At 36.3% G+C, this 11635-nt stretch overlaps 1 protein-coding gene across 10 annotated transcripts; it reads left to right on the plus strand.

The window, feature by feature from the left end:
- Positions 1-949: 949 nt before the first annotated feature.
- LOC103957177 (regulator of MON1-CCZ1 complex) lies at positions 950-9526 on the plus strand. Of its 10 annotated transcripts, none has more exons than XM_009369289.3 (15): positions 950-1127; positions 1364-1432; positions 2096-2197; positions 2301-2374; positions 2502-2761; positions 2864-3123; positions 4588-4741; positions 5043-5152; positions 5237-5324; positions 6137-6472; positions 6596-6670; positions 6966-7594; positions 8278-8386; positions 8478-8657; positions 9106-9526. In XM_009369289.3, exons 5-15 carry the CDS (start codon positions 2594-2596, stop codon positions 9280-9282), a joined length of 2286 nt encoding a protein of 761 aa, XP_009367564.1. In that variant the 5' UTR covers positions 950-1127; positions 1364-1432; positions 2096-2197; positions 2301-2374; positions 2502-2593; the 3' UTR covers positions 9283-9526. The 10 variants fall into 10 exon arrangements, with proteins under 10 accessions (XP_009367564.1, XP_048426440.1, XP_018505373.1 ...); XM_048570483.1 differs by having other exon boundaries at positions 2096-2144; positions 2241-2374; XM_018649857.2 differs by having other exon boundaries at positions 2096-2128; positions 2241-2374.
- Positions 9527-11635: the final 2109 nt, after the last annotated feature.

Here is an 11635-nt window from a genome sequence, read left to right on the forward strand (position 1 = left end):
TTTGTCTTCACGTTTAACAACGTTGCAATATAACATTAATGATGATCAACGTACGTCCAATTACAAGTAATGTAATTGTAATTGTCAAACCTTACAGTACGATGTTTTATAATAATGATAAGGTTATAGGTCATAACACATAATGACATTGTTAATATTGTACCCATGTTATTACATTACTCAAATTAGTACAATATTAATTAATTGATGTAGGTCATTATGCATGAATGTGATTGCATTACTCAAATCAAGGGGTATTAGTACCATTTTTGGCACCGTAGACCACAAACCTAATATTGTGTAAAAACAACTCATTAATTGTGTAACAATATAAAATAAATTAGTATGTAAATAATTATAAGGTGGGTGGAGCTATAGAAATTATACGCACCCTGCTGTAGTCCATTTCCCGTTGGAAATTATCGAATTCTGATGAATTTAATGAAAGGACCATAGCTGCACATTTTGATGAGTTAAATGACCAATTGCCATGAATATTTAGTTAAGGGACCATTACTCTAATTGGGTTAAAGTTGAGAAACCAATGCTACAATTTTCTCTTAGATTTAAGGTTTAGGTGCACCATACGTACACTCATAGGTGAAATAATGTAGTTAAGCTTTTTTTATTTTTTTGAGAAAAGCTAAGGAGACTATCTTAAAAATGAGACTATCCATTGACTCTTTGACACTTCATGTTTTTAACAATGTTTTATAATATTAGCACGATAATTAATGTTAAACTGTAATGTGACAGAGAATTGATAAATCTCTCAATTGACTCTCTGACACATATTTTACCATTTGTATAATGACACGTGATGTACTACTCAGTGTTCCGGTCACACTAAAAAATCTTACAAACGCTGGAAAGTCCAGTTGATTACTGGGCCAGTTGGTGAAGCTCTGAGCCACAAATCAAAGGTCCACCTGATTACATCCAGAGACTAGATGACGCAAAGCCCACCTTTAACGTGGCTGTTTGTTGACGCCCGACACTGACTGTTAGGTTCATCGGTTAGTCCTTTCCAGTTTCCGTCCCCAAACATTACCACACGGTCCGAGTCTCTGAGATCTTCGCCTTCTCTACTGTGATCGTCTCAAATCTTCCGATGGTAATTTCATCTGGTAACTTCCATCTCTCTCTCCTTCTTCTTCCGCTTGCTGCTGTGGAATTTTGCGTAAAATTTTGTAAAAAAAAATTGGGAAATTTGAACGAATTGTAGTTAGGGTTTGATTGAGGGATTTGTTTACTGTTGCGTTGTTTTAGCTGAGCTCGTGTATTAACAATTCCACGATTTTTGTTAGATTTATAACTATTTTATTAACAATTTTGTTTATTTATTTTGCTATTTCTTTCACAGTAAGGGGATATGAAAGAAAGGAACTCTACTTCCACCCTTAAGCGAATTTTAGTGACTTGTGCAGCTCAGGTATGTAAATGTCTTTACTTTCTGCAAGTACTGATTATGTTAATTATACGTGAATGAGTAAATTTTGATCCAAGAAGGTTTTCTATCCTTGTATTGGGCGGTTTTGCGGTCGAATTTGTTGATTTTGGAATGTTTAATTTTAGTTTAAAGTGCTACGGGATTGGGAGAAGCTGCACAGAGACTTTCAGTACCCGGGAATTTAAACAAGGTTTTAAATTTAGGTTGAGAAGTGTAGCCTTAAACTTTTGATGCACGAGATGTTTCTGGTTGTTGTCAAGTTTGAAGCTTTGCACAAAAAATAGTGTATGATTTTTTATGAAGATGTTATATTATTACGTAGAGTTATACTCATTCCGGATACATGAAATTATCCGAGAGTGGAATATTGGCAGGAAAAATTTATATTGTCATGGGGAGTCATAAACATTGAAATCATGTTCAGGTAGAAGAAGAGAGATTATGTGGAAAACGAAGAAGTATAATAGCTTCTTTAATCTTTTGTGTCCTTTTAGTTACATTGTGCAGTCAATCTTTAAAAAACATTAAATGCAGTTTGGAGAACAAAGTTTTTATTTTAAACTGATATTTTCTAGGAGCTGCTTGTATACAAAAAACCTTGGAACCTGTATGGTGCATTATTTTTAATATATCTCTTCCACGCAGGCAAAAGAATACGGGGGTTGTGTTGCAGCAAAGGTTCCACAAGTTGAACGTGATATGTGCTTGAAAGAATTTCTTGCTTTAAAGAGTTGCATGCAAAATGTGGTATCATTTTGATATTAATAGTAGATGTCATATTGTATGGCAGATCTGCACTTGTAATCTTCCAGAGAAATTGCTTTGAGTCTCCTTGTTTGCTTCTGAATAGCTGCGAGGAAAGCCGTGAGCCAGCAAGTGTGACCTTCTGTGCTTGGAGACAGTAGTTAGGACCATTTGGAAAAGGTGCTTCATGTTCCTAGAAAATTTTGATTAACTTTCATACGGTTCCACTTACATGATCCTTTAGAGTATTTAGTTCATCTCTTTCTTCTGTACCTTAAACAATTTTTTTTTTTTTTTCATTTTCCAGCCCAGAGCCTGGTTGAGGATTCCCATTATCTGTAGCAGTACTTGCTAAGCCCTGCAATAACTCTTCAAAAGTCTGAAAATCAATCAAACGAGATGTCTGGAAAAGCATCAAGTTCACAGTCTAGCATTGGTTTGAGTGGGTCTGGTGCTCTGTCACATGTTTATATTCCATATCTGCCCCTAAGAAGCAGCGTAGCTGGTTCAAAGGGTTTATTTTATGATGATGGCAATAAGTTGCTGCTTTCCCCAACATCAGATCAGGTAATATGATATTGTATTTGAATGTTTCCAATTCTTTAAGTCATTAGTTCCAATTTGATTCAGGTGGTGTGTTTATTTTCCCTTTTTTTTTCTTTGAGATAGGTCTTCTGTTGGAAAACTGTTCCTTTTGATCCTGTGGTTACTCCTACTTCTGATTCAATTAGTGAAGGCCCCATCTTATCTATTCGATATTCATTAGATGCAAAGTTTATAGCAATCCAAAGATCTGATCACGAGGTACAGTTCTACGATAGAGGAAGTGGGGAAACTTTTAGTCAGATGTGCAAGTTAGAGTCAGAGAGCATACTGGGTTTTTTTTGGACAGATTGCCCAGTGTGTGATATTGTATTTGTAAAGACCAGGTAAGGATACGTTTTTCCTCAATTTTTTACGAGTATTACTGAATCTTACTTGAATTGTGTATTTATTCGTATATTCATTATCTTTGTAGTTTCTGGATACAATGATACATATAGTTCTTTGGGGAAGCAAAAAATGTTAAACATGCAAAAGGGCTTAGTCTGCTGTCATACTCTATAAAGCAAATATATTCCAAAATTAAGATATGTACTACTGGATATGGATGCACGCCGCTACGGCTGCATGCATATCCAAATGTGTATTGGTTAAGTTGACGACTTTAAGTTTTTCCGGAAAGGATAGGTGACCAATGTGCAAAGTATTTTGTCAGGATGCAGAATGATGGATTTTCTGTTTTACTTATTTTGTATTTGTTATAGCATAATTCATTGGCGTATTGTTGGTCTGTTTCCTGGTTTTTGTACCTTTTCTGTATCACCATATCGTATCGTATCGCATATCCATGTCTGTGCGACTTAGTCTTACCCATCTGTTCAGTTGAACTTGGACCATTGATCTATCAAATAGGCAGATTTTTATCATTTGAGAGAAAATTCTAGTATCTTGATTGGATGGTCATTCATGGTTCTGCTTCTGTCAAGAATTTTTTTTCATGAAGATGGGTATACCTCTATACTTTTCCCACTTTGGAGGACAAGTAAACTAGTTAAAGGCCACTTATTTTTTGAGGTCCAGGGATACACTTCTGTTTGTTAAAAACACAGGAAAGACAAAACAAATTGGGTTATGTTGCCAAAATGTACCTCTTTTGTGGTGCAGTAACAAAAAGATATATACAAAACATCTATTTCCAAATTTATAATTTATTGAGGGTGACTTCATGCAAAAACGTTGAAGGGTAGGATAATATCTGGATCTCTTCTCGGAGGATCCTGTGTTAAGTAGGACTGACACAGGGTAATGGCCTTTGATAGCTTGGAGGTGTGAAGGACTGTAGTGCTGCAAGCAGAGAGCAGGTTATTGTCATGGCCAATCTTTCCTCCGCTTGTTTAACATGGTAACGGATGTCTGGTCATCAAGAAGAACTTAAAGTTCTACTTTTCAAGTACCATTATTTACCAAGTAATAGTAGCCATAAAAGATTACCATTGGGTCATTGCTGGAGGGTTTCTAATTTTTTTTTTTTAAATTACTATATTTAAAGGGTGCTTTCTTGGTTATTTGGATACAATTCCATTTTCCCACTAAAAACATGCCATGCTTTTCGTGTATAATCTGCCCATTGAGTTACATGGTCAGGAAACTTTTGTCTTTGTTGTGGCCCCATGCAAAGGATTTCTAGGTGAAGGGTATTGTATTGTACCAAATCTTGAGTTTTGAGGAGATAGAGCATGTTTTGTGAACCGTTTCTAGGGAATCATCTTTACAATAGAAATTTTTCTCGACCACATTTGTTTATGCCAAGGTTTACCCTTTCTTTCATTTTGCATGGATTTCAATCTCAGTGGGCTGGACTTGTTTGCTTACAATTCTGAGTCAAAATCACTCCAGTTGGTTGAGACGAGGAAATTGAATGTGAGTTGGTATGTTTACACACATGAAAGTCGCATGGTTCTTCTTGCTTCAGGAATGCAGTGCAAAACCTTCAATGGTTTTCAGGTATGTGTAAATCTGATAATGTTTTTGTTTTAGAACTTTAAGTTTGCTGTCTTGGTATTAAGAAAAATGGATCAGGAAATTACTTCCATGAACAATTGTTGCTGTAACATATGTGGCAGTATTTATTATTTGCATTTTGTTGTTAAAGAAAAGTAAAAGAGTTATTTCACAACATAGTTTTCTGTCTTGTAGTCCCATTGTAATTATCTTTCTTAGCAGAGTTATTCATATATATGCTTGTAAGGCATTCAGTGCACTCTCTTGTTTTAGTCTTGACACATGTGCTACTTCTTCCGGGTAGCTCTCATCTGCAGGCATTATTCGTCTGCCAAAGTTTGAGATGGCAATGGCTAAATCTGAGGCTAACAATAAACCTGTCCTTGCTGCTGAAGATATTTTTATAGTCACTGTGTAGGTCCCTATCCTATTTTTCTCTTTGCCAGATTTTATTGGCCAACCAAAATTAAGGCTTATATACTGCCTTTCATTGTTCAGCTATGGCAGAATATACTGTCTGCAAGTTGATAGGATTGCAATGCTCCTTCACTCTTACAGGTTTTACCGTGATGTGGTTGTACAACAGGTAAATTTTGTGTTCAAACTGTCTGTTATAATCTTTTGCTCCACTTTAATTTGAAATGTCAACTAACTGGCCGTAGTGATGAGGGTGGGTGGGAAAATGGGTTAGGAGTAAGCTAGATGAAGGGTTTGATTCCCTTTATGAGAACGTCTCCAATGGGGAGATGCAAAATTGAGATGCTAAAACCAACGGGAGATGTAAATGGGAGATTCCATTTATTTTTTTCCCTTTGATTGGCGGGACCCACCACCAAACCAAAAGATGTAAAAAAAAAGGTTTTTATTTACATTTTCTGGTGAAGATGGATATTTTTACATCTCTCCATTGGAGAGTTTTCAGGTAAATCATAAATGTAAAATACACATTTCAAGATATTTTGCATAGGTATGTTATGCAAGGGCGTTATATGTATATTGCACTGATACTTCTGTGATACTCCATTGATATATCTAAATTACTGGAGTGTAAACTGCCAATCCTTAGAAATCCTGCTTTATATTATTTCCAGTCATTATCTTCGCGAGGCTACATGTACAATTGGGGCTGGCCTCCTTGTCCGTATTATTGTTTGGTTGTACTTCAATTCATCTGCATAGATAAAGGATATGAAAAAAAAATTCTTGGTAAATTTGAATCGTATCGGTGGGTGATGTTTGTGAGAGAGTGTCGGTACAATTATGAGTAAATAATGGCTTCATGTGATCAGTTTAATTTAGTGCATTTGTGAGTAAACCTAGGCTTCATGTGGTTGCTATTCAAATTTACTCATAATATATACTTATTCTACACAAATGGTGTTTACCTATATTTTTCAGGGTTCTTTGCCAATTTATTCAAGCAAGGTTGCTGTGAGTGTGGTTGATAATGTATTGCTTGTGCATCAAGTTGATGCGAAGGTTGTTATACTGTATGATATATTTGCAGATTCTCGGGCACCCATATCAGCCCCACTTCCTCTACTATTCAGGGGTTTCCCCAGGTCTAATTCTTCTTCCCTGAGATCAAATAGAGAAGATAATGAAAGTTCAGAAGTTAATGTTTTAAGTGACCATGAAGCAATCGTCTACGGAGATAATTGGACTTTTCTCGTTCCTGATCTCATCTGTGATGTTGCTAATCAACTTTTGTGGAAGATTCATTTAGATTTGGAGGCAAGTTTCCATTTATTTCCATTTTTCAATCTAGTAATAAGATTTTTCTTCTTCCATCAGTTAAGAGTAAGAAAAGTAAAAGGGTTCTTTTCTTGCATAACCTGTCTTTCTCTTTGTTCCTAGGCAATTTCTGCCAGTAGCTCAGAAGTACCGTCAGTACTTGAATTCTTGCAACGGCGGAAGTTAGAAGCCAATAAGGTAGAATTCTTCATTCGGTTTTGCCATGCTCATCAGTTGCTAGATTTTCTTTCTTTTTGTAAATGTCAGCTGCTTACAGCATGCAATTATATTAGTTTTTTAGTGGCTATTTTGGGTTGCTCATTATGTCAAAACCATTTTACCATCCAAGATATAGCATGCAGTTAAAAAGATAAATATTTATGGTCTGTAACATCTGGTCGAGTGGTTTCATGTTCTTGTGGTGTTTCATTGCTTTTTTTCAGGCAACTGCTTAATGACTATTGGCGATAACTTTGTTCCATTTCCTTTTCAGGCTAAACAACTGTGCTTATCAATAGCACGCACTGTTATTCTAGAACGCAGACCTGTGTCTACAGTGTCTCGGGCATTAGATGTTTTAGTTTCCTCCTACTCCCACTCTATTAAGACAGGCACCTATCTTAAGGGAATAAAATCTGCAAAAACATCACCTTCTGGTGAGCCACAGACGAGTGGCCCTAGATCTAGTGCTGATGTATCTTCTAGAAGAGTAGACACAGTTGGGAAGTCCATTAAATATGAATCTGCTGCTGGATTGGACAGTGAATCGCCTAACAGATTTTTAACCTATTCAAATTCCGACTCTGAGGATAGTACAAGCTTTGAAGCGCCAAAGGCCACTTCAAATAACTCTCAATTGTTCGATGGTAAAATGGACAGGGGGAAGTTAACGGGTGCTGAAACGTCTGGTGGTGAAATTCGGTCTTCATCTTTGCAATATCAAGTTCTTAGATCCGGCAACAGCCCATTGGATGCTAATGCTTCGGAGCAGCAAGAGTCCCAACCGACCTCTCCAGTAATTTCATCTTATGAAATGTACAGTTTTGTGTTCGCTCCTGTTGAGGAAGAGATTATTGGAGAACCTTCATACTTGGTTGCCATCATTGTTGAGTTTCTTCGTAGGTATGACATATTTATGAATCTTTTAATAATGAGGGCCTTGAACACAAAGTCGTGATGGACATAGGTAGAAGAGTTTTAGCCTGATATTTATTCTCTGCACTTCACAGTTTTAGCAAGGCTCTTGATGAATTTGCATAATTTTCCCTTTGTATTTGCACTACACAGTTAATATGTGTAGTTCGTATTTGAGGAGTCAAGCACCTGGGGTTTGACTAGTTGGTTGATTGTTTTTACTAAAACAGGTTGATGTTGTATAACTGTAAAATTGCCTGGAAGGGTACATATCTTATAAATACGTATAAAAAGTTTTTAATGGATATTGATGAGGTTAAGAAGACTTAATTTTTCTCTCCGGCTTGAAGTAAACTTACTATTTCACTATTACTACTCCTTTGGCAGGCTTGATCATTGGATATTGAAACCATAGTTGCCCCCCTCTTGTTATTCTTTTTTCCCCTGCCCTTTAATTGAAAACATTGATTTTTGTGAACAAGGTGATATCAAGTTATCATTTGCTTGGTCAGTACTTCAGCCTGAGGGGCTAGCCTACCTAGACCCGAACGTTCTTTAAAAATGTCTCCAGAATATTAGGTTTCCTGTGATCGGTGTGAAGTTAAATACTTTAAATTTGAATGTATCAGGCAATGATCACAGTTCTATACTTATTTGCTATTGTTTTGCAGTGCTAATATTGAAAAGGTTGAAGTCCATCCTAATCTCTATGTCCTGACCGTACAATTACTATCACGCAGTGAGCGATATGCAGAACTTGGGCAGTTTGTCTTAAACAAGGTATATGAACAGCCTATTATAAATGTATGCTTGCGACAGTATGCTGCTTATTTTTGGTCTGATGTTCACGGGGAGAACTGTTTCTCAACAGATTCTTGAACCTTCTAAAGAAGTAGCAATGCAACTCCTAGAGTCTGGCCGTCAGAACTCTCGAACAAGGAAGTTGGGTTTAGATATGCTGAGGCAGCTTTCTTTACACCATGACTATGTACTGTTACTAGTGCAAGATGGATATTACCTTGAAGCATTACGCTATGCACGGAAGTACAAGGTAATTCCCATCTTGGAATCAGAGGAAAGAAAGGATTTTTTTTGTATATTCTCAATCAGATTGCCAATACATTTTCCTGTTGGTTTTACGTCTCTTTATTTTTGCTGTGTTTTAACGCCACTCCCTGGCTCTTAAACTCTTGCTCTTGAGACTGCTGAACCTATTATGTTGTGTTTAGTGATTGGTTTGCTTTATTACGACCGTTAGATGTTTTCTTGAACTGTCATTGCTGTATCCTTTTCCATTCTGTATAGTTTTTTTTCCTTTTTTCTTTTCCTGGTATCGACATTTTTAGTGATTTTCCAAAATATTAAGTTTCAGTATATCTATCTAGTAATTCTTTCATGTAATTCCTTATATACCAAATTTTTCCTGACTGTATATGTTATTTTTTCTTTATTTTACGAAAGCGCTTTTCCTGACTCTTAATTTGATTTGAAATTTTCAGGTCAGTACCATTCGACCTTCGCTGTTTCTTGAGTCAGCATGTACCTCCAATGACTTGCAAAATTTAGCTGCAGTCCTTAGGTTCTTTTCGGATTTCATTCCTGGATTCAGAGACACATCGGATCACGACACTTACTACCGCATTCTCAGCGAGAGGAACTCATCCATTGCTGCGTGAAGTTTTTCATAGTATGACTCGGGCAACTGAATAATGCCGTAATTACCAAGTCCGTTAGAGCTGTACAAGTTTTCAGAACTCCTTTTCGAAAGTACTACGTGATTAGTTTCAGGTACCAATTTACAAAAAGGATAAGTATCTTGTGCTATCGTTCTTCTAAATTACTTTCCTGTAATCTACTGAACAGCGACTTTTGTGAATGAGTATGAAATATTATCCCGTTGAGTAATGGGCCCTTCAAACACCCATCGGTTCAGTTTGTGCTCAAAGGGCACGCCATGTATATTATACATGCCTAGGCATTAGATTATTTGCCAGATAAGTCTCATCTTGAGAAGGAAAAAAGCTTACGTGGAAAAAATTCACCCTTGTCCTAGCGTCTTGTTCTTATCATACAATGCCATATGTGAGTTTATCTTTACATGACTTTGCATTGCTAGAACAAGAACGCCATGTGGCGGTAAATTCGTTTAATGTAAGATGCTTTTTAGGTAGTTTTTTTTCCCAAGAGAATACCTAACTTATGCGGAATCCACAAATTTCGCTCCATAAGTTTGATTTTCAAAACATTTTCCATCTTGAAAATAACAAATCGACGATTAGGGATCGCGACGCTGTTTTAGGCTAAGGATCCTCCACCCAAGATCAATTAACCTTCATAACGAGAGTTTTCTCTTTCTAGCTTCATCAGAAGGAATTAAATCCTGAACGTAGTCTAATCCGAACACATTACCCCGTCCTAACTTCTCCAATCCTAAGGGTCTGTTTGGTGGGTTGGATGAGATTGGGCCTTAGTTTTTGGCATGGATAGGTAAGACGGGACTTGTAATGAACCCACTCTATAATGGATTCATAACTCATCATGTTCAGTCCTGTCAATCTCGCATTTTGACACAACAAACAATGAGCTTGATTCAAATCCATTTTAATTGGTCACAAACCTATCCCAATCAGCCTACCAAAGATGCCCTAAGAGCATTACTATCATATAGTTTTTGAAATGAACTTATGTGATAAGTTTTCTGCTTGGAATCATGTATGTGTTAAAACTTGTGATCAAAAGTTTCCTATTCAAGTACAAAAATAACCACCTAGGAACCCATCACGCTAGCTGCCTCCCTCATTTGATTAAATTATTTCTCAGGTAGGCAGATACAGCCAGATGAGAATATGCATGTTTAATTGGCTACATTTGTTCCTTCCCTTTTGGAGTAAACAAGCAAATAACAGTCCTCAAACGCAAGTGCTACTATAGGTAAACCAATTTATGACATAGTTTCTATAACTAGTTAAAGCTGTATATTTTATTCGATTCAAAAGTTTGATATTTTGTTTGTGTTATGTGTATTTGGGAAGAAAAACATGTATCAGCAGATACAAGACAAGACAAAGGAATAGGAGAGTACATGTCTTATTTGGAGGACCACTTTGGAATGCCAGAGAAAGAGGACTTGGCCATGATCAATTAAGCCAAGTGTATGGCGTACTAAAAGTGCATGGACTTAATCTTCTCTCTCATCTACATTTAGGTTTTCTCAAACAAGTTACTCTCTACCCTTTTGACACACTTGCAAACACCAAGGGAAAAAAGTCAAGTTGCCCATGTTGGATTCCAAGAGAACGAGAGTTTTGACAAAGGCTTGAAGCAATAATGTAGAGGAGAGTGAATTAGAGCAATAATTCATGAATTATTTACTTTAGCCTCAAAATTGAGCTTTTGTGTTTTAAGTTCACGAACTTCTTTAATGTCTCATTTTTGTCGTCGTCATTTTGCTGAAATATAATCTTATGTATGTTTTAATCATGAGTGTGCTGTACCCGATTAGTTTATTTTCTTACAAAGGGTACAATATATTTCATTTATAAAAGGGGAAAAATATTATAATCAGATGAAGAATATGACCCAAGAAGAGGATACTTGCAAATAAAAATATGAGATTACAAAAAAAATAATCACAAATATTGTGAGACTAAAAAAAAGGAAGATTTATAGAAACTAATGCATCTAATGCTGTAAAATCATGCGAGAAATGAAGAACTCTGAAAATAATTAATCGTGGGATATAAAAATGCCGTGCTTCTATTTGGACATAGTGCTTTTTTCCTATCCCACTTTTAAGAAGCCAAAATGTGTGTTTTTTAAGAACAAAGAGGAAATTTCATTAAAACATGCACGGGCCAAATATAATGAACTTGGATGAGCACAAAAACCCCAAATAATTGAGGGTTCATGTCAAATACAGAATAAACCACGAAAATAAAACCATGGCAGAAACAGTAAGGAAAATTCAACACTAATAGTAGCTCAATGGAAACCGAAAACATTAGCATCTCCAGCGCGTAATTTCAATGC

This window comes from the organism of the source record quoted next, unplaced genomic scaffold (genome assembly GCF_019419815.1).
Source record: "Pyrus x bretschneideri cultivar Hongxiangsu unplaced genomic scaffold, Pyrus_bretschneideri_v1 Contig53, whole genome shotgun sequence".
In the NCBI taxonomy this organism is placed as follows: Eukaryota; Viridiplantae; Streptophyta; class Magnoliopsida; order Rosales; family Rosaceae; genus Pyrus; species Pyrus x bretschneideri.

Excerpts from the sequence above, each read along its gene's own strand:
- LOC103957177 (XM_048570481.1), top strand. The coding sequence starts at position 2,594 with ATGTCTGGAAAAGCATCAAGTTCACAGTCTAGCATTGGTTTGAGTGGG. Across the intron at positions 5,325-6,136 it reads GTGATGTGGTTGTACAACAG|GGTTCTTTGCCAATTTATTC; the intron begins GTAAATTTTGTG and ends TATATTTTTCAG. Across the intron at positions 8,387-8,477 it reads GGCAGTTTGTCTTAAACAAG|ATTCTTGAACCTTCTAAAGA; the intron begins GTATATGAACAG and ends GTTTCTCAACAG.